Raw genomic sequence first — 24,381 nt, forward strand, 5'->3', positions numbered from 1 at the left:
GTAAAATGGGAATATTTTGGTTTCAGAGTCACAAAAAATTTAAGTTTAATGTTTCACGAGTTCACACTTGCAATCGTTTCAGAATAAAGCGTATTTGGCGTGCTGTCTGGGGAGAGGGCTCTGAGCTCGGGGAGACACCCCAACTCGAGTTATTCCCCTCATCAGGAAACAGAGAGGAATTGGGATTCGAGCGAAGTATCTAGCCCGGCCCCAGAACGCTCCCCCTGGGATTGTAATGCTTAAGAGGTGAGGTGTTGGGGTTGTGGAGGGATGCTAAAGTCGTGAGATGCTGCAGGTGAGACCGCTTTGGTATATATAGGGGTTTGGTCAAGAACTGATTGGATAATAGAATAATTGTCAATGACGTATTTGATACTGAAACTTCTGCGCATGCTCCTCCCGAAATTTGTTTACAAAACATCACTTTGATAACATCATGTGTATTTTTATGTGCATTCACGGCTCGCGATGCAGGTATGTGCATCGTCTATAGTGACTGACTTTAATGTGATGTACTATACAAGTATAATTTGTTATTTAATTTTCATAGGACAGTTATATGTAGATGCATTAGATGCAGAATGTTAAAGCAGTTTAACGATTTAAATACTTCTTATTGGATATAATGTCATTCAGTGCGACTATACGCATGACTTTATAGAGAGCTTACGACCTACTAACTACGGTTTGCTTTAAGAACATTTTAACAAATTTAATTACAAACTAGCTAGTAGTTACAAAGCCCCTAGTGTGGACTTTACCTTCCAGTTTAGGAAGAACTTACGAACATCTGGTGCTACCCTACCCAGGAGGTAACTAATGCCATAACGCACTACCTCCCTAAAGACACTGTGCCTTTTAATGCAGTGATCAAAGAGGGATTTAAAAAAAAATCTAAATGCAGGATAGAAGATATACACTTCCGTCTTGCACCTGTTTTGGAGAACCACAGCTGTATGTTTAACGTCATGATATTTTGTGTAGCGTCTGTGATGATTATTGTGTTTTAGACAATATAAGCAAAGACTATAGAATACACAAGACATGTCACTCGTATACTTTTGAATAGGCAAAAGTGTAACTGTCAATATGGAGAATGAAGCTCCGCCTTCTTGTACAGAAGCCAATCAGCGATCGCTATAGAATGACAATTCTCCAGGGAAGGGGCTCGGACCTGACGTGAGTTTCTGCAGATTTTATGTGATATGAACATTTAGAAATGAAACTAAAGAGACAGTTGTTATTTAATTTTATTGGTTATTCGTAATATGAAATGTAATCGTGAGCTAGGCAAGTAATTTTGAAGAATTTCATGTTTCCCTATTCAAACAGAATGCTCGAGCATATTGCTCGAGAGGCATTTCAAAGATGGCCGCCGAGTGAAATGACTTGCCTTATAGGGACTTTGATATAAGCTACACAAAGGCTCTTATCAGCCATATTAGTTTGCTAAGTGTTCGTTATTTTTATAATTATATTTTTTTTGTTTGTATAAACTCCACTATTTCCCTAATTTGAGTTCAACTTGTTTACACAAAGGTATGGTCATTTTATTTGTGTTTACTGTTTGATTTAGAAAAAAATGAGGGTTTAATTTCTGAATATTTATTTACAAATTTAAATAAATATTTAAGTTAATGTCTTTTCAGTTTCTTTTTTAATTAACACTTACTGCATTTTAGCAGTAAAAAGCTACGATAAAGATTAAGCTGAATCTTGACTACAAAATTAAATCGTAGATCAAATCGAAATCGCAATATCTGTCAAAAAAACGGGATTAGATATTTTCCCCAAATTGCACAGCCCTAGTTGGCAGTTCATTATGCTGTGGCGTCCTCTAAAATAGAGACTAAGCTGAAGGAAAATAACGAATGAGATGTAATTCTGTAAAAAAAAAAAAAATAGTGTAATAAAAAATTGGACTTTGGATTTGGAAAAGTTGAATATTTAGTTTCTATTCCATGGCAGAAACAGCTTCAATCGCAACGTGATGAGGTTTGAGTCTGCAGTTTAGCACATTATTTTTTTATATATATTTATAAATACTTTGACAGTTTTAGCATTGCAAAAAACATATATTGTCATGCCACAATCAGATCCATTGTGAGAGTTTTCCTTTTTTGTTTTGGAATAGAAATATTGCAGTGTTTATTAGGGATGCTCCGATCGACCGGCCAATTGGTATCGGCTGATAATCACATTTCATGACTCGATCGGTACTTGTTGATCTGGCCCATCTCATAAACCGATCGCAAGTGTTTGTTTACAAGTTTGCAAGCAGAGGAAGATCCATCTGAGTTATGCGCCCGGGTTATGCATCAGTAGCACTACAACACATGAGAAATGTTTCCAAATTGCATTATTAGTCATATTTCTTACAATTTTTTTATGTTTTATCTATTTTCTTTTTGTAAAGCTGCTTCTGACCATTATATGTATGCCACATCCTTAATTTATTATATTAGGTAAGGCCAGATCTCATACTTAAAGGGTAAATGTGCTTATGCAATGGCAAAGTTATATAAAGCTTGAAGAATCAGAATCGGTACTCAGTATCGGCCAATCACCACGACAAGGAATCAGTACTCAGTATCGGCTGCAAAAATCCTGATCGGAGCATCCCTAGTGTTTATTATAAACAATCTATCCATGCACATTTTTAAAATATCGTATTAAATGCATGTGCCCTCATCATATTTATTAAAAAATATGCAGCATTTTGTTACATGCTTTGAAGTTTTCCACTTGGAGGCAGCGTAACCTCATCACACCGCAGCTTTGAGTCTCAATGGACACTTAGAAATGCATTTTGAGAATATGCTTAATTTCTATAATCATGCACTCTTCAGCTGAGCTGCTCAGTTGCGAACGCTTGATCTCTATTAAGACAGAGTTTAGTGGCTGGAGTGTTTTCATCTCTGACCTCCACCAGACATTGGGATTTGGTGCTCTTCCGCTGGCTGCGTCGTGGGTCCTCCCCATGGAGGCTGGTGTCGATGCGGGACAGGGTGCACATGCTGCTCTGGTTGCGTGGATGGAGCCGGGTGGGACGCAGCTCCAGTTCATCATAGTTGGACACCTGGATGAAGGGACACCACCTGAAGGCCCGCTTGAAGCCTGCACGAAATCTGGAGGATTGGAATACATAATTTTCCTATTGAAATTAAGTTAATCTAAGAATATCATTAATAATATTTATAATTGTGCATATATTGAAGTCAGAATTATTAGCCCCCATGAATTATTAGCCCACCGTTTATTATTATTTGATTGTTTCAACACATTTCTGAACATAATAGTTTTAATAACTCATTTCTAATAACTGATTTATTTTATTTTTGCCAAGATGACAGTAAATAACATTTGACTAGATATTTTTCAAGACACTTCTATACAGCTTAAAGTGACATTTCAAGGCTTAACTAGGTTAATTAGGTTAACTAAGCAGGTTAGGGTAATTAGGCCAATTATTGTATAACGATGGTTTGTTCTGTAGAGTATCGAAAAAATATAGCTTAAGGGGACTAATAATATTGACCTTAAAATGGTTTTTAAAAAATTAAAAACTGCTTTTATTCACGCAAAAACAAAACAAATAAAATTTTGAAAAAAAAATTGAAAATATACTTGCTCTGTTAAACATTATTTGGGAAATATTTAAAAAAATAAAATGGGGGCTTATAATTCTGACTTTAACTATATAAATATATATATACACATATATACACATACATACATACATACACACACACACACACACACACACACACACACACACACACACATACATATATATATATATATATATATATATATATATATATATATATATATATATATATATAACATTTAATCAAATATATATTTAATATTTATATTTTGCATTTAATCAAAGTTGTACTGACAATTTAATCCTTTCATAATGCATTTAAAAGGATGATAAATATTATATATGTAAAAATATGTATATTTATATTAAGCATTATAGTAAATATGTTAAATTATACATTCTATTAAATATGTATACATTATAATTATATATATATATATATATATATATATATATATATATATATATATATATATATATATATATATATATATATATATATATATATATATATGTCAGTTATTTTTACATGTAAATGAATAGTCAATAAATTTATATTATATATGGCTGACTTATATATTATCTGACTGATGGCTAGCAAATTTAAGAACTGCAAAATTATATGGATTAAATGAGAATGATAAGAATAATTTTTACAATAATAAAGAATAATACTTTTTACAATATATTTTATTATAAAAATAAAACATTTTGATGCAAAACGTGTTCAGCATTGTTTATTCTAATCTTGAATTGATTTTGAATATTAATTACAACATACTATAATATTAAATGTATTTGTGTGTGTATATATACATATATATATATAATGTATACACTGCAAAAAATGCTTTCCTTACTTAGATTTTGCCTTCTTTCTAGTCCAAATATCTAAAAATTCTTATATCAAGAAGCATTTTCTAGACAAGCAAAACATATTGTCTTGTTTATATGTCAATCATAAAAGAAATATTATGCCAATATTAAGTGAGTTTTTCTTAAGACAAGCTAAATAATCTGCCAATGTGGTAAGCTAAGTAATCTTGTTTTTCCTTTTGACATAAGATTATTTTGCTTACCACATTGGCAGATTATTTTTACTTGTTTTAAGGAAAAACTCAATTAATATATGTTTTGCTTGTCTAGAAAATTCTTCTTGATTTAAGAATTTTTAGATATTTGGACTACAAACAAGACAAAAAATCTAAGTAAGAAAAGCATTTTTTGCAGTAAATAATAAAATAAATTGAGAATAAAATAATATTATTTATTTACTGATATTATTTATAGTATATTATTATATTTATTTGCATGATGAGTTTCATTACCTGCCGTTCAGACAGCAGTAAATGATGGGGTTGTACATGGTGGAGCTCATGGCCAGCCACAGCACAGACAGATACACCTGCTGGATGGACTTCCACTTGTTCAGGCGCTTGTTCAGGCCTGTCACGATGAAATAGATGTGATACGGCAACCAGCAGAGGGCGAAAGTCACCACCACCACGATCATCATCTTCACCACCTGAGGACAGATAAAATGAGCATCAGCAGTCACAACAACAAGCATATGTGAGCAAACCAAGAGTTTCTGTCCTGGAACAAAACAGCATCAGGGAAAGCCACGGTTCAGCTCACGTAAACATTTTGGTGGTGTGATTGTGGCCTCCATCTGCCAACTCAAAACCATCTGCTGCCATTGTTCAGTGAACAAAAACTCAGACCTGAAAACTTATTTAATGAATACCAGAATTTAATTAGAGTAATGACTCTGAAACCTAAACTGTAAAAAAAAGATGAGTTTATTTTTTAATAATACTTTATTTTTTAATAATACTTTATTTTTAAAAAGTGAGTAAACCCATTGTAACCATGAACTGTTAGGTTCATTGATTCGTTTTCTTTACAGCTTAGTCCCTTTATTAATCTGGGGTTTCCACAGTTGAATGAACCGCCAACTTATCCAGCACATATTTTACGCATCGGTTGCCCATTCAGCTGCAAGCCATCACTGGGAAACACTCATACACTCTCATTCACACACATACACAACGGACAATTTTAGCTTACCCAATTCACCTGTACCGCATTGTCCAGAGCATATGGATGGGTTATTATGCCGTGACTGTTGCTCAGTGAAGTGATTGGTGGTCTTTAAAAGGTGAGTTGTTTTTCGTTATTTTAATACCTTGATTGAACAAGACATCCATATCTCAGCAGGGTCCATCATGTTTTTGGGTCCCCTAAAAAACATTTCCGTTGTGCTACATGGATATTTGCAAGTGTTGTGACTAAATCGCTGTGCGTTTCTTCAGTTGTTTGTGTTGTGACCAATTTGCAACACGTGTGCTGTCAAACTGATGAAGATCGTTTTTTTTTATTTGCTGGAGTTTTTTGTAATTGCTTGTGGTTTCTTAAATTGCAGCGCGTTAAGCTCTCTCGGCCATCGTAATATTGTATATTTAGTTATGTTTATAATGTAATGGGTTTACTGACTTTCTTTTAAAATAGTTAACTAATCCCATTGAAAGCAATGGGTTGTAAAGTCAACTAATCACTTTTAAAAGCACTGGGTTTACTTACTTTCTTAAGTAAAGTCAACTAATCACTTTTAAAAGCACTGGGTTTTCTCACTTTCTTCAGCAAAGTCAGCTAATCGCTTTTAAAAGCACTGGGTTTACTCACTTTCTTAAGTAAAGTCAACTAATCGCTTTTAAAAGCACTGAGTTTACTCACTTTCTTCAGTAAAGTCAACTAATTGCTTTTAAAAGCAAGGGGTTTGCTCACTTTTTAAAGTCAATTAATTGCTTAAAAAACAGGTTTAGTCACACTAACATTTTTAAAGTTAAGTCAACTTAACACTTTAAAACCAATGGGTTTACACACTTTTTAAAGTAAAGTCAATTAATTGCTTTAAAAGCAATGGGTTTACCCACCTTTATAGTAAAGTCAAGTAATCACCTTTTTTAAGTAGTTAACTAGTCACTTTAAAAGGAATGGGTTTACTCACTTTTTTAAAATCAAATAATCGCTTATGAAGTAACGGGCTTACATACTTATGAAGTAAAGTCAACTAATCGCTTAAAAACAGGTTTACTCACATTAACATTTTTAATTTAAGTCATCTAATCACTTAAAAAAACAACAGATTTTATACTTTATTCAAAATAAATGTTATATGTCATTTTATACCATTAAGTAAAACCAACTAATTGCTCTTTACAGTGTATCTGATTTTCTGCATATGACCCACAAACTGAAATATTGTGACATTTTATCACTTTCCTGTTCATCCATTTAAAAGCAGCTTTGACACAATGTACACAAGAACTTGACTTGATTTAGCAAGCCCCTGGATCAGTTATCAGGCATGTGAGTCAACCTCAGTTTAGAGTCCTGGTAGTTTTTTTATCACTAAAGTGCAAGAGGAAATTGCTTTGTGCCAAAAAGTATTATTAGTATATTTAATATGTAAATGGTACCACAGGATGATTCTGTATTTATTTGTTTTCTCTGCCAGAATGAAGCGTATTGCTCAGGGATGCAGGAGTTATTCATTCTTGTTAGGTTAAATCCCACACAGCCTGACGTCTGAGTAGAAGCATCTGCTCCGCATTGCAGCACATTTTTCAATGAGATATCACAGTAGCAGAGATGCTGGAGAAATTTCTATAGCACTTGATCATGTCAAAGCAGCTTTACAGAGATAAATGGGCAAACAAGTGGTCAAGTACAAGGCTTCAGCAATATAAAACAGCTTCAGTAAATCAAGGGTTTTTCCAGAAATGTGAACCCACATGAGGATCTCATGAGGAAATATAATTAGTTTACTTATTTGCATGTGCTTTCTTAAATTGCAGCGCGTTAAGCTAATTATTTGCTAAGCTAATTACAAATAAGCCAAATGTAATTATTTGGCTTATTTGTACAATTTCATGTGATTTATTTGTACAAAACTTTTATTTGTACAAAGACTTTTAAAGAGAGGCTTGTCCCCAAATACCACCCCTAATCCTACCACTCATTGGGGGTTAAGCAAATAATACTAAAATGTATGAACAAGATCAAACAAATGAATATGAATTTGCCACTAGATAAAAAACATATGAATTGCCATGAGATTGCATTGGAAATGTTGTTTTTTAGTTCAAAGGTTGCAATTGAATGGTAGGACAGCTCTGATGACCTCGACTAAGCAATCCAAAGGCAAAAGTGGCAAAAAAACTCAAATCCATCAAGTAGCCTCAGGTCAAGCGAATGAATTAGAGCTGCAGTTTAGCCATGCATGAGGGGTTGTATAGTTCGCCAGAGGCCACAGCCTGCTGTTATTCACCACGTTTGGGAGAAAACTGGGTTCTGCGGTGCCTGTAAACCAGCCATCGCCAACCAACAGGGGACTGAAACACTGTCATGAAGTGTGACTTAGGGACTCTCAGCTGGTTAAAGACCAACCGGCAAAGTTTTTTTTTTTAAGGTTGAGACTATATGGCGCGGTTGTCATATTTTGCTTGTTTTTAATCAAGCCATGCTTTAAAGCAGGGGTCACCAATCTCGGTCCTGGAGGGCCAGTGTCCCTGCAGGGTTTAGCTCCAGCTTGCCTCAACAAACCTGCCTGGATGTTTCAAGTATACCTAGTAAGACCTTGATTAGCTTGTTCAGGTGTGTTTGATTAGGGTTGGAGCTAAAATCTGCAGGACACCGGCCCTCCAGGAACAAGTTTGGTGACCCCTGCTTTAAAGTTTTATTTACTTCAGAATAACAGTTTGGTTTGGAAACTTTTCCTTGTTTTTCAGGGGACAATGGAGATTATAGACAGGAAAGTGTAGGGAGTAGAAGGACAGGAAGAATCGGCAAAGTACCTCAAACTGAGAATCAAACTCAGGTCACCGTGAACACCATAGTGCCATGTGTCAATGCACTAACCACTCAGCTATTATACACTATTATATATACTGCCATCATGGCAAAGATAAAACAGATCAGTTATTAGAAATTAGTTATTAAAACTATTACGTTTAGATATTAGTAAAAAAAACCTCTCTCTGTTAGACAGAACTTGAGAAAAAAATATAAAAGAATAAAAAATTTAACAGAAGGGCTAATAGTTTCAATTTCAGTACAGTTTCCTTTATTTTTGCAGAACAAAATTATGTTACATCAGCCCAAAAAGAACATAAAAAACATCAAACACTATAAAAACTTAACATAATAAATAGGTTTTTATAATTTCATAAATATAAAAAATATATAGTTATATAAAATATAACACAATTTTTTTTTTTAAATCACAAAAGGGAATAAACTGATACTTAAATAACTATTGCACAGTTTGTTATAATAGTTATAATATTAACAATTTGTGCTAGTTTAACTATTTATAGATTTATTATTACACACTAGCTATCAATTGTATTTAAAATAGGGTCTTATTCAAAAGTCTTATAATGACCGGATAATAATTCTGACTTCAACTGTATATATGGCAGTGATCGAACCGGCAATTCTTTGCATGGGAGTCAGTTGCTCTAACAAGGAGGCTAAAGACCATGGGCTCTAGTGTCTGTCACTAGAGCACCTTTAGAGGTCAGAGGAGTGAGGTTTACCTGCATAGCACTAGCTGGCCTCTGTTACAGTCACCTCCTACAACTCACTCCCATCCTGGACGAGTGCTCACGTGTAACCCACCAGTCCTACGGCACTCAATCCGCGATGAGCAGGGATCAAATTGGTGATTTTGGTGACTCGGTCGCTCTAACAAGGAGGCTAAAGACCATGACCTCTAGCTTCTGTTGCTAGAGCATCTTTAGAGGTCAGAGGCATGAGGTTTACCTGCATAGCACTTTGCTAGTTGGCCTCTGTTACACTTATATTTGTCAAATATAAATATAAATATAAATATAAATATATATATATATATATATATATATATATATATATATATATATATATATATATATATATATATATATATATATAAATATAATGTGGTCATTCCATATATTCATAGCAGAAAATATTCTGAGGGCCATCAAATTTAGGTGAAAATGATTAGAAATGCTAGCAGTGTTTACAACTTTAAAAAATGCTGTCAGGGAGAGTTAATTTAGTTTTGTTGTTTATTTTGTCATTAAAGTTACATTAACCTTCTTTCCCTATAATTAAACGCTGTCGAAACCCAATTAGCTAATTTAACATCACTGCTGATCAGACTGAAGAAAACACATCTTAATACGAGGTATAAATGGGGTTCCTGAGTGTGTGCCTTTAACAACACATCAGAGATCTCAGGCTGTAGCTTGAACGTTTGGATTGCATCAAACACTCGCGCCTGCACTTCATCTTCCCCATTTGTTTTTGAAAGGTAAACACTTTATGAGCTGGCACCTCCATTGTTAACGTTAACTTTTTCCAGCCATTAATCCATCGGAACCACCACACAACCATCCTTCATGCTCCCAGACAAAGAGGGTCCTCGGCTCACTTTAGCGCATAACAACCTCTGAAAAGTCATTCACAAATTCTCATTAATTTGTGCATAATTTGACAAGGACCTGTTGGAAAAGACAAAGAAACGTCATCCTTCTTTGATCAATGAACACTTTCATTTGCACCTTGTCTGTATAAAAAGAGACAAGAGTTTTGTACGCTGAAGAAAGACTAGCTTAGTTTAATGAGTAACAGGACGCTGAGGATAATTGCTGATTGACAGTTACACAAAGCAGAGAAAGGTTAGCAATGACGTAACCAGTACCAGCAGATACGATGAGCTGAAGTGTCAGAGAACCTGCCCTTTTTATACCAGTCTCACATGGGTTTCGCTAAAGTTTGTTAAGGTTGAGAACGAAGTGTATAAATGGCTTTCAATCAGTATGAAAGCACAGTGTCTTTCAGGATGGCAGGTGAACATGACCTGTCAAGAAGGTACAGCTAATTTTCAGCTACTCATGTGTTGACTGAACTGACGCAATACAGATTTCATCACCCTATTCAACTCTGTTCATGACACTGTTCGGTATAAAGGGAGTATTTTTGATCACATAAAACTTTTGTAAAAAATGTTGCATTCTTATCATGTTGTGTTCTTATCATTTTATTATAAAAGTTTGATAACATTGTCATTAAGAGCATTTTTTGGTTTCCTTTGTTCAGGGTTTTCATACCAAATACTGATTTCACAATCACTTAGGAATGCTTTAAAATAAAGGTAGTTAATGTTAGTTAATGTATTTGTTGACGTGCAAATATTGAACAATACTTACTACAGTATTTATAAGTCTTTGTTAACGGCAGTTAATTGTAATACAGTTATTCATTGTTGGTTCTTGTTAACTCACAGTGCATTAACTAATGTTAACAAGCACGATTTTGCTTTTTAATAATGGATTTGTAAATGTTAAAGATCAATAAATGATTAATAAATGCTGTACAAAATCCTTCATACACAATTCATTTTTCTCCTTCAGCTTAGTCCCTTTATTCATCAGGAGTCGCCACATCGGAATGAACCGCCAACTTATCCAGCATAAGTTTTACACAGCTGATGCCCTTTCAGCTGCAACCCAGTACTGGGAAACACCCATACGCTCTCACATGCACATGGCCAATTTAGTTTATTCAATTCACCTACACTGCATGTCTTTGGACTGTGGGGGAAACCGGAGCACCTGGAGGAAACCCACGCCAACATGGGAGGAACATGCAAACTGCACACAGAAATGCCAACTGACCCAGCCAGGACTCGAACCAACGATCTTCTTGTTTTGAGGCAACAGTACTAACCACTGAGCCAGCGTGTTGCCTACATATATATTTCAGGTTAGTAAATACATTGACCAATGTATCAGAACCCATAATTTTTCTGATAATAAAACATTGTATTTGTGTCCAAATTTTTGTATAAAAAACATGGAAAAACTTTATTTTAATTAAACAAAAAAAAATTATAATAAAATTACATATTATATATTTTAGAATAGTTTAGAGAATAATATAAAAATTATGGTTTATTCATAAATCCTAAATGTAAAAAAAATATCCTCTTGTAAATTTACATATTGCAGTTCAGATTTATTTGATTTCATTAGTTTCTTCCTAATGGTCTAATTGGGTTCATTGATTTATGCTAAGCTAAGCTAAAAGTGCTCCCTTCAGACCCAGAGATGGATTGAATGGAATCAAAAAAGGTATTTCTCAGGTGTTATTGTAAATTGTATTGTTATTAAAAGCTTGACTCTTCCGTAGTTACATCGTACACTATAAGACTGATGGAAAATTAAAGAGCCCCTATTATGGGTTTTCGAAAATGATCTTCCATGTAGTGTGTAGCACAGCTCTAAGTGAAGTGAAATAGCCAGCAAAGGCTTAAATGTGAAAGTGCACAGTGTTTAAAACTATTGATTCATTTATTAAAGAGTCGACTCATAGTGCTTCAAATGAATCGTCTTGATAACGAGTCTTCAGCCATTTCAGCCTGACGTCGATACAAAGCGTAAGCCCCGCCCATTTGTTGGGCGTGCAAACCTTAAATCTGCGGCCCCGCCCACAACCACTGTAGCAGACCCCGGTTGAATCAAGTCGTGTAGACGCTGTGCTCAGCTGGATATTAATGGAAGTGTGAGGGGAAAGTTAGTGTTATTTTCTCTACCCAAAGATGAAACTGTGAAGAGTCAGTGGTTGAGGTTTATTTTTGCAAAAATACCTCAGCATTATCGCCCCAGCCTTGTGCTGTGTTCCCTCAAATCTATACACTTACAACGAGGGATTCATCAGTCGTTTGTTAAAGGAAGGATCAGAAAAGACTATTGATGTATGGGACTTTGTCAGAACTTGACAGAAACTTTACGGTACACAGTTCATGGATCAGTTTCTTCCTCCATTTCACAAGTGTAAGTAAGTGTGATTAAAATGGCTGCCTCCTTGTTTTCTCTAGCTTGCAAATTATATATTTAATTGTGTTTTGTTACTTGACATGTACCGCTTTGTTTATGGATTTAAATGCGTTTGTGAGCTTGCTGCAACCCACTGCCGTTTGTCGTTGCTATGGCCACCGTCAGCTGTTCCTACACACGTGCGGTGGTCAAGGTTCAGAATAGTTCAGCTTTTGCCGCTGTGTAGATTAATACTGAATGTGTGTCATGGTTGAGAATAGAGCAATATGCTGGTGTTTAACTGCACTGCTTTATTACACTCCTGCATTGGGCTCACACACATACCTGCCAACATTTGTCCCTGAAAATCCAGGAGACCAGGGAGGTTAGGTTTCGGGGGTGAGGTGTCTGAATAACACTGTTGAGGACCTGGGTACTGTGTACTGTGGTGTTAGTAACTACTATGAAGCGTGTTTAGGGCAGCCGCTGCGATCTGATCCTATACCAATGTTGGTGATGCGGGGGTTGAAATTACGGGATAAATAACAAAACGGAAGGGTGGCGGCAGATGGGTCTGAAATGCGGGAGACTCCCAGGAAAAACAGGAGTGTTAGCAGGTAAACTCACACATACACTATTCACTCTGACTACTTGAATATTGTTGATAAGTCGTGGTGTGCATTTCACTCTGTTTTGCACTAAACGCAACCAATCGCAACAGGCTGTCATCGGTCCAATCAGCGCAGATTAGCTTTGCGCTAAGGAGGGCTATATGGGAGTCGCTGGGATAATTAGGTAAAATAAATGCATATTATAAGACAATAAAAGTGTTTTTGGACCTTGCATGCATATCAGCATGTTGTTGGAGACTCTTAAAACCAAAATATGACCCTTTTTAATGTATAATAGGGGCTCTTTAAAAGTTGCTAATGAGCGAGATGCTAATGGTATAATCCGATTCAATGATTAAAGCTAAGCTAAGCTAAAAGTGCGCCTGTCAGACCCAGAGATCGACAGAATGGATTCAAAAAAGGTCCAACTCAGCTGTTATTGTTTTGTAGAAAATTACAAGTACACTTTCTTCTTTCATTTTATTTCTTAAATTGATATACAGGAGAGACATTGACCAGAGAATTTGGATAATTTTCCAATTTAATGTTTAACTCTTCTGTAGTTATATCATCTACTATAAGACCGATGGAAAATTAAAATTTGGTAACGTCTAAGATGCTAATGGTCTAATCTGATTCAATGATTTATGCTAAGCTAAGCTAAAAGTGCTCACACCAGACTCAAAAACTGACTGAATGGATTAAAAAAGGGTAAAACTTTTCAAAAAGAGTGTTCCTTAAAGCAAATTGTACAGTTTTTTGAGAAAATTATGCAACACTGCATGTAAGAACCAGTGTTTTTCTCTCTCATATTTGCTGACCAAAAAACAGTGAAGCCAAACATTTGCAAATCTCAGAAGTAAATCCACTTTATCTACTAACTACCACCTGTACTGAAGGATCTCACAGTTTTGTTATATCAGTGTGAGATTTTTTTCACAGATTAAGGTCATGTCTGGTTTATCTGAGCTTTTCGCTCACGTGGAACAGTCATGGGTCCCTCTAGGACAATTGTGTTGTGCCAAAATGGTTCGTATTAATCATTGTGATCTCTGTGTGTAATCCAGGACTTGTTTTTGAAGCAGAGATTAGGGAATCGTTTCAAATAGAACTGCAGGATTATGCTGGATTAAAGCACTTTTCTTTACACAGAGTCACTTTTCTGAGCCCATTCATTCTTTTGAAGAACGTGATGATTAGCTGGGGATTGGATTGTAGTGTTTTTCACCTGGCAAAGTGAAAGGTACTAGGATTATCTCTTTTAAATGATGGGGAAAGAAGTTAGAAATGGTGCAAAATTTCACACATGATGCGATTTCTCTCTCTTTTTTCATAACTAGCAATTGACATCTTGTTTGCAAAAGAACTCAGATTCAGGAAAAATAGGAAAGATTAATTAGATGTTAATCCAGTCCATTGTGCCCTGTTTTTAAACTATTTTTAGAGGGTCAAATTATTGTACTGTTTATTTATATAATTACATTTATTAATATGAATGACTGTTTTGAATGAACTAATTTATTTTCTGAAATTATTTTTTTTTTAAATTATTTTAAGAAATTATTTTCTATTTTAGTTTTAGCACTTCAATATATTTTATATTAATTTATTTGGTGAGGCGATGTTTTTCTTTTTTAAAGTTGCCTTTTTAATCTAGTACATTGTATTTCAGGTTTATTTGATTTCATGATTAGGAAAAAACATACGTTTTAAATAGTGTATATTTTAGCAAAGAAAATTGATAATACTATCATTTTTATTGATAATCTGAATTAGATTTTATTGTATATTATATGCTTTCTGTTTTCAATTGAAGTTATTATTAATTTAATAATTCATTTATATTTTAGTTTTGGCACTTCATTTAATTTCATTTCATTTATTTTTATTTTTCATTTGTAATCTTGCCTTTTTAATCTAGCATATTGTATTACAGATTTATCTGATTTCATGATTAAGAAAAACTATAATTATTATGCTGTGTTCACATCAGACGCGGCACGCACAAATAAATGATGCTATATTTATGTAAATAGCACGTGAACATTTTGAGTATACTTGCTTCATTCGCGAGTCTGCTAAATGACTAAATGTAAATGTAAAATGAGTCAGATTTGCTTTATTCGCATGTTAAATTCAATTCACAATAGACGCGGATGTCTGAGTCCACTAGATACTTTCTGAGGTGCACCCAGCTCTGAGTTCATCAACTCCTCCAGAAACTGTACCTGGATGATGGAGGCTTTCAGACTGATTTGAGCCCAGTTTGATGAGCTGTTGTCCGGTGTCAGCAAGTGAATTTTCCCTCGTGACACCAACAATAGGCACTCCGTCATAATCACTTCCCTACAAAAGCAAGCTCTTGATTGGTTATCGAGAAGCAGATGTCCACTGAAGTTCAGATTTTCCAACTCGAGTGATTTGGGTCAAACGCACAAAACGAGCAACTCACGCTGCTTCAATCACTCGAATCACATCATTCGCGCCTCATAATTTTTATTAATACTATGAGTTAGATTTTATTTTCTAGCTTTCTGTTTTCATTTGAAGTTAAAGTTTGGATTAACGTGAGGATAAGAAGATGAAGAACGTCCACAGATTTGATCTTCCACAGTATATGTGATTTTTTTGGTGGGGGGCAGCTTAATTGTTTTATGTTCAATCCACTTAAATTTGTAAAAACAAGTAAGTTAACTTAATTCCTTAATGGTGTCCCAACACAAATCGATTGTGTGCAACCCAGCATTTTTTACTGTGTATGTAGTTTCAAACACATATTTTTGACTTACACCATGCAACAAATTTTCGAGTTAGTACATCCTCTTACCTTCCTCTTAGCACGTAGCTGTCCGACATAATTGTCCGATGAGTCTCCAGGAATCTCTCCTCCCCAAAGTGTGACCCCGACTATAGTGTAGGTGATGCCCATCACCACTAGGGGCAGCATGTAGACCAGCACCGTCACTATTATATGATACCTGCACAGGTGTGAAGCCAGGAAAAACAAGCTGTAAAAAAAAGAGACCCAAAAAAATAATACAACCAAGTAGCTAATGCTCGGGGTTGGATATTTAGACAATCAATTAGGATGGCGAGTCTGTTTACTCTTCTCACACACCATTTGGTCACTGGTAAACAGGTAATGTGTTTGGTTTTCGGCGTTTCTCGCCTCACTGCCAGATGGCACTTAGTGTAAAGAAAGATAGCAGAAAATGTAAAGCCAGAAAGAGCATAACCAATATTTGAGTTGAAGTACATGCTGTTCATAAATCACAATCAAGCAGAAGAAACGCCAATTAAGCATTGAGAAATTCATCAGAGAAAAACCTCGCATCTGGCTTCTGAATCCTCAGCAAAATCCACCTTATTAGTGATTGATTTGGGACTTTTTGCTAGGGAATAAATGTCTTACATGAATGAATCCTCAGCCGGTCTTGGCCAGGCAACGTAGCAAATGGTTCTGCGAGGCATGGTTCTTGTGGTGGAGTAGAAACACAGCGGGAAAGCCAAAATCACTGCCAGTGCCCAAATACAGACAATCACCACTTTAGTAGCCGTGGCTGACAGACGAGGCTTCAGAGGGTGTATTATGGCCATGTACCTGCAAAAATGGTGAGATGTTAAGTTAGAGACAGGTAGAGGATTTTAAATCGTGCGGAGAAAAGATGTATTATAAAGACTAAACTTTAATAATAGCATTTTTTCCCTGCATAGATAAGACGTCTGTTTAAAAAGGGTTCTATTATGCTTTTTACACTTTGAGCTCTTTTTAGTGTGCAACATTTGAGCATAAAAAAATAGTTTTTTTTTTTTAATAATGAACATGTCACAACACCCTGAATTTAGATTATTCCCAGTCAAACGGTTGAGTTGCATAAACAGAAATTTGTCGTCTGTTTGACAGATCTAAAATAATAGCTGTTTCCATCCACCTATTTTTAGGATTATCTCATAAAAAATGTGCAAGATGTGCATACATTTTAAAAATGCGCATATAAAACATAACTGAGTACACTCTCAGAAAAAATGGTACAATGTTGTACCAAAGAAGGCACAAACCCTTGTCACCGGGGCAGTGCCTTTTCATTGAACAGAATTGTCCCTCAAGAAACAAATTTGTACCATTGCAGTTTGTACCTTTACGGACATGATTTGTACCATGGGAAACCAAAATGTACCTTCAAAAAAACCCGCAGATACAATATTGTACCTTCATCAAAGGTACAAATTTGATCCATAAAGGAACCACTACAGTGACAAGACACTTTGTACCTTAACAGTGTCAAAAATGCTTACCAAACATTTATTTAAAATGCCTTAAATGTTTAGTTTACAATACTTAAAGTTTTTTGACTTACCAGTTGTTTTGTATTATTGTATTACAGAACTTAATAATTAATGTTTTTTAAGTTTCTTTAATCATATACTTTTAAATGATGATTCCTGTTTTAATATGGAAATTATTCATAATATCACTTTGCCTTCCAGTCATATTTATTTTAGGTATTGTAATAAAGGAGTTGTTCAACACTTATGTACCTTTTATATAAGAACAATTGTGTACTTTCATTTCAGGTGTTCCAAAAAGGGCACAGAACAGTATTATAAGAGGTCTTTTCTGTACCATATAAGATACATTTTTTAGAAAGGTACAAAAACTGTTCTTCAGGGAACATTATTTGTACCACCGAGTACATTTTTTCTGAGAGTGTAGGATAAACTTTGTGTTTCATAAGAAAAAATGTACATGAACTACAATGGAAACACTTTCCCCCCAAAATAACACAATTTACTTACACTCCTGCCGTATAACAGTGTTGGGTATATTGGACATTGGTTTGAAGCTTTTATAAGTACATAAATCTGTAATAAAACTAACCCAAATGCCACAATATATATCAAGAGTTTAAACTGATATGGCTTTAAAATCCTAGTTTGTTGCTGCTGAAGTAACTGAGACACAAGCTGTAAAGGCCCACCCTTTTCCCCTCATTTGCATTTAAAATTCTGATGCTACCATCTGAATGTCGCAGCAAAAATCAGGCAACGTTTTGCCAATCATCTATTGTCCAATTTTGGTGAGCCTGTGTGAATTGTTGCCTCAGTTTCCTGTTCTTAGCTGACAGGAGTGGCACCTGGTGTGGTCTTCTGCTGCTGTAGCTCATCCGCCTCAAGGACGGACGTGTTGTGTGTTCAGAGATGCTCTTCTGCAAACCTCTGTTGTAACAAGTGGTTATTTGAGTTACTGTTGCCTTTCTATCAGCTTGCCTTAGTCTGGTCATTCTCCTCTGACCTCTGGCATCAACAAGGCATTTGCGCCCACAGAACTGCCACTCACTGGATATTTTCTCTTTTTCTGACCATTCTCTGGAAACTAGAGATGGTTGTGCGTGAAAATCCCAGTAGATCAGCAGTTTCTGAAATACTCAGACCAGCCCATCTGGCACCAACAACCATGCCACGTTTAAAATCGACTTTCTTCCCCATTCTGATGCTAAGTTTTAACTGCAACAGATCGTCTTGACCATGTCTACATGCCTAAATGCACTGAGTTGCTGCCATGTGATTGGCTGATTAGAAAATTACATTAACGAGCAGTTGGACAGGTGTACCTAGTAAAGAGGCCGGTGAGTGTATAATCCATGTAAAATAGACAACAACAGATCATAACAAATGTTAAGCCTGATTCATGTTGTTTGATTTCATCTAAATGATCTCTGAAGAACTTTGGAGCATTCTCAAAATAAAGTAAACTTCTAATATATGATAGGGATTGTATTTCTGTCTTGTTTCTAGTCCAAATATCTAAAAATTCTTCTTTCAATACGCATTATTTAGACAAGTAAAAAGTATTGTCTTGTTTTCAGAAATAATACGTGAAAAGTTTTAAAAGTCTTGTTTTTGCTTTGACATATGAATGTTTATCTTACTTAATCACTTAATTTTGACATTATTTCTGAGAACAAGACAATATTCATTACTTGTCTAGAAAATACATCTTGATTTAATATTTTTTTGATATTTGTAGTAGAAACAAGACAAAATAAAAGCCTTTACACCTGTATGGTCTTAAATGAATGTTGCAAATACAATTACAGCATAATTTAGTCCCTGTGATTTAGCGTCCTGTATGCTTCCTCAAATCAAATTGTAACAAATGTGAGCAATTAATTTCAACAATCTGCAGTGTAACCTTTTGCTAATAGAACCAAATAGGTGAGCTGGCATATGGACATGAACACTTGCGCATGTGAAAGATTAGGAAATGATGTTCTCCGGCTCCTGCACAGCAACAGACTGAGCTTGTAATCTTTTAATGAAGGAAAAGCCCCCCAATGCTTTGGATCATGCTGATCTGTATCAAAGATCTCATTTCATTAGATGCATTCGTTTCCAATGGGATGTTATGAACTTTGCCTGTGTAATTCTGAAAATGGACAGGTTAACAGATTGAAGATAAAGAGATGTTTTGATGTTGCTATATATCGCTGCAGCTCACCTACGGGAAATGAAAGTTGCTCTTTGCAGTTAAATGAAAGAGGGATCAAATAGATGACGCTCGATTTATGAGCTCCCCCTGAGGAGGTTATAGATGGACATGCAAGATGAAGAAGGAAGTCTACGCTGGTGGTCTTAAAAACCTGTTCGTCTCTATGTGTTTTTAAAGCTCAGCTAGTTGATTTTTCCTTCATCACTAAATCAACAGGGTTCTCACACCTTCTGAACAATGAATTCTCATCACATTTCAAATCTTTAATGATACTTTATATAATTTCCTATTAAAAGAAAAAAGTTGGCAGATTTAACATACAGTCAAGCCTGAAATTATTCATACCCCTGGCAAATTCTGACTTAAAGTTTTTGTTCAAATGTAAATAAAGAGTTTTTTTACCACAATGATACCTCCTGTACATTATCTTATTATCTTTTGGGAAAAGCGTGTGTCATTTCCGGTCAAAAAAAAACGTGCTGGTTGAATAAAAGTTTAAACTTTAGGTCAGAATTTGCCAGGGGTGTGAATAATTTCGGCCTTGACTGTATATTAATGATTTGACAAGTTGATATTGCTATATTTCACTCTTATTTTTAATCTAAAGTGAATTCTGTCATCATTTACTCACCCTTTACATGTTTCAACCTGAGTTTCTTATATCTGTTGAACACACAAGAAGATATTTTGAAGAATGCTGAAAACCGGTAACTATTGACTTTCATAGTATGTGTTTTTCCTACTCATTCATTCATTTTCCTTTTGGCTTAGTCCCTTTATTAATCTGGGATCGCCACAGTGTAATGAACTACCAACTTATCCAGCATATGTTTTATGCAGCGGATGCCCTTCCAGCTGCAACCCATCACTGGGAAACATCCATGCACACTCATTCACACATACACTACGGAAAATTTAGCTTGCCCAATTCACCAATACCACATGTGTTTGGACTTGTGGGGGAAACTGGAGCACCTGCAGGAAACCCACGCAAACACGTGGAGAACATGCAAACTCCACACAGAAACGGCAACCTACCCAGCCGGGGCTTGAACCAGCGACCTTCTTGCTGTGAGGCAAAAATGCTACCCACTGCACCACCGTGCAGCCTGTTTTCCTACTATGGAAGTCAATGGTTACATATTTTTTGCTTTCTTCAAAATATCTTCTGTTGTGTTCAACAAAAGAAAGAAACACATAAAGGTTTGGAAACACTTGAGGGTAGAGTAAATAGTGAGTAAATTTTCATTTTTTGGTAAACCGTCCCTTTAAGGAACAAGGAAAGTCATTTTACAGTCTGGTTTATATATTGTAGTGTATATTAACAGAAAGACCACCAACATATAAAACAAGTTAATGTGAATGATTTATTGATTTTTTTTAATGAAGACAATGCATTTAAAATGTATTTACAGATAAATTAAAATTCATTTTATATTATAGCCAACTTTGTCAACTAAAATAGTGGACTTTACAAAAGACAAAAACTAAACGCTACATAGGTGGATGACTGGAAATTGTACATGTCAACATAACCTCTTCTTTAATTTAGCAGTACAGACTGACTGTACCAGCACACAATTACATGACGCTCTCAGGAAATTAGTTTCCTTTTGCACATTTTCATTGAAAGGTGAGACTCAAATAAACAGAGCAACTTGGACACCGTGCACACATTTGACTGCTGCCGGATGATTTACAAAGACAATTTTATTATGTCGTGTGTATATATATATATTATATAAGTAGTTATTTTCCAAATATTTCCCAAACAATGTTTAACAGAGCAAGGGATTTTTCCCAGTATTTTTTCTTCTGGAGAAAGTTTTATTTGTTTTATTTAGGCTAGCATAAAATCAGCTTCTCGTTTTTTAAAAAGCATTTAAGGTGAATTTTATTAACCTTCTTATGCAATATATCTATTTTTTGTCTACATAACAAACCACTGTTATACAATGACTTGCCTAATTACCCTAACTTGCCTATATAACCTAGTAAAGCCTTTAAATGCCACTTTAAGCTGAATACTAGTATCTAAATATCTAATAAAATATTATTTACTGTCATCATGGCAAAGATAAAATAAATCAGTTATTAGAAATGAGTTATTAAAACTATTATGTTTAGAAATGTGTTGAAATCTCTCAGTTAAACAGAAATTGGGGGGAAAATATACAATGGGCTAATAATTCAGGAGGGCTCTTAATTCTGACCTCAACTGAATATATCTATCTATCTATATATATATATATATATATATATATATATATATATATATATATATATATATATATATATATATATATATATATATATATATATATATATATATATATATATATATATTGTATTTCTCCAGATTCACCATTTTGAAATCCCCTTGAAAATCCAGAATCAAGGATACCATCTTAAGCACTAAATAATGCACGATCAAAATCTTAAAAACAATAATTAAGAGCCACAAACAGGGTTACCTGTCGACTGCGATCGCTGTCATGGAGTAAATGCTTGCAAACACGGCAGTCACAGGGAAGAAGTTGTGGAACTTGCAGTAAACCTCCCCGAAGTACCACTCTCCGTGCGTGGCGTAAATGAAGTTGATGAGCGTGTTGAAGGCGGCCATGGACGCGTCGGAAAACGCCAGGTTGAGCAAGAAATAATTGGTGACGGTGCGCATCCGTTTATGGGCTAAAATGATCCAAATAACGATGAGGTTTCCGAACACGGCGACCGCGAGCACCGAGCTGTACGCGACCGACCAGACGGCGACCCGCCACGGCGGCTGCACGAACTGATTCGTGAAATTACGCGTTACATTTGAACCGCTCTGAGGACCAGCCATGATAGACCTAACCGTGAAATCCTTCTTAAAATGTTAGGCTTTGGTTCTGGGACATTTATGAACGCTTCTTTAGAGTCAAGTAGTTATAGATCTGGCACGACCTCGCGCGCATTGCTCCATCCAAAGTGTCCAAAATAGCGGTGACGCGCAGTCATGTCTCATATATGACAGACGTCTGGAGATGCTGCTGCTCCGGCCACATGTTGCTTCGCGAATGAATAGGGAGACAGGGAGCAGTAAGATTTACAATGGACTTAAAATAGCATCAGTTCTCCTAGATGCGTCAAAACAATTCCAATGGGAAACGACTTTTCAACAACATGAACACGAGTCATTGCATTTCAGAATGTATATAAGATGTGCACTTATACGTGATTACTACAATTAAAGCAAAAAATGTGGTCCATGATTGTTCAGTGTGGTCTACCAGCTCTAAAAACAAAGAATAATCCAGCTTCCGTTCAAAATCTTTCACATGCTAACATGGCATATATCCATTCAGTTTGGTATTTGGGTGAAAAATAATTGTTCACATTTTCCTTCGGCTTAGTCCCTGATTTATCAGGGGTCGCCACAGCGGAATGAACCATCAACTATTCCAGCATATGTTTTACACAGCAGATGCCCTTCTAGCTGCAACCCAGTACTGGGAATAATTGGTAACCATTAAAGATGAATTACAGCCCGATTATTTCGAGGACATTGAAAAAAAATCACAACCGGCCACATGTTGCTTCATGAATGAATAGGGAGACAGGGACAAGTGAGATTTACAATGCACTTAAAATAGTTTCATTCAAGATGCATCAAAACAATTTCAATGTGAAACAACTTTTTAACAACATAAACACGAGATGTGCACTTGTATGAGATTACTGCAATTAAAGCAAAAATAAAATATAGTTAAAAATAAAAGTGATTTGGTCCATGATTGTTCAGTGTGGTCTACCAGCTCTAAAACAAGTATAATCCAGCTACAGTTTGAAGTCTTCTACATGTAAAAATCACATATTTCGGTTGGTTTTTATTCAGCCAAAACAGTGTTTTGTATTTGGGTGGAAAATAATTGGCAACCATTCCTTTTCCTTTGGCTTAGTCCCTCATTTATCAGAGGTCGCCACAGCAAAATGAACCGCTAACTATTCCGGCATATGTTTTACGCAGTTGCCACCCATTACTGGGAATGATTGGTAACCATTAAAGTTGAATTACAGCCCGATTATTTTGAGATCATAAAATATAAAATCACAGTCGGCCACATGTTGCTTCACAAATGAATTGGGAGACAGGGAGCAGTGAGATTTATAATGAACTTAAAATAGCATCAATTCTCCTAGATGCATCAAAACAATTCCAATGGGAAACGACTTTTCAACAACATGAACACGAGTCATTGAATTTCAGAATGTATATCAGTTGTGCATTTGTATGTGATTACTGCAATTAAATAAAATAAAAAAACTAACAAAAAAAAGTAAGTTGGTCTATGATTGCTGTGGTCTACCAGCTCTAAAACAAGTATAATCCGCCTCAGAAGTCTTCCACATGTAAAAATTGCATATACCCATTCGTTTTTATTCTGGCAGAACAGTGTTTTGTATTTGGGTGGAAAATAATTGCTTCCCATTAAAGATGTATTACAGCTTGATTAGTCGAGGTTTATGTTCATGATTTAAAGACCCTTTATGTTATATATTGCTGACCAAAATTACGGCAGCGCCTGACAGATTTTTTTTGCCTCCAAATCATGATTTAATTTGACAGATGATTGTTCTGAAAAGGCTTTCTATTCTTTTTCTTTCCATTATTGTGTGTGAAATAAACATTGACTGTGAAATAAGCCAAGCTTAGTTTATTTTTTTGTAGGAAAAATGACCTAAATGTCCTTATGATGAATGTTTGATGGATATTGTAGTTTGCCAAGACAAAAACAAAACAAAACACTTGAAACCTCAAACATG

At 35.3% G+C, this 24,381-nt stretch overlaps 1 protein-coding gene across 1 annotated transcript; it reads right to left on the reverse strand.

Moving 5' to 3' along the window:
- Positions 1-1,965: 1,965 nt before the first annotated feature.
- tacr3l (tachykinin receptor 3-like) lies at positions 1,966-22,569 on the reverse strand. Its single transcript, XM_056464543.1, has 5 exons — positions 22,053-22,569; positions 16,501-16,689; positions 15,916-16,066; positions 4,939-5,135; positions 1,966-3,128 (listed from the first exon to the last, which is right to left on the reverse strand). Exons 1-5 carry the CDS (start codon positions 22,418-22,420, stop codon positions 2,846-2,848), a joined length of 1,188 nt encoding a protein of 395 aa, XP_056320518.1. The 5' UTR covers positions 22,421-22,569; the 3' UTR covers positions 1,966-2,845.
- Positions 22,570-24,381: the final 1,812 nt, after the last annotated feature.

This window comes from Danio aesculapii, chromosome 1, assembly GCF_903798145.1.
Source record: "Danio aesculapii chromosome 1, fDanAes4.1, whole genome shotgun sequence".
NCBI lineage: Eukaryota > Metazoa > Chordata > Actinopteri > Cypriniformes > Danionidae > Danio > Danio aesculapii.

Bases quoted from the DNA above. Each gene is read 5' to 3' on its own strand.
- tacr3l (XM_056464543.1), bottom strand. From the start codon at position 22,420: ATGGCTGGTCCTCAGAGCGGTTCAAATGTAACGCGTAATTTCACGAAT. The intron at 16,690-22,052 runs GTAACCCTGTTT...CCATTTTTGCAG, and splicing joins ACAGCGATCGCAGTCGACAG to GTACATGGCCATAATACACC. The intron at 16,067-16,500 runs GTAAGACATTTA...ACACCTGTGCAG, and splicing joins CCGGCTGAGGATTCATTCAT to GTATCATATAATAGTGACGG.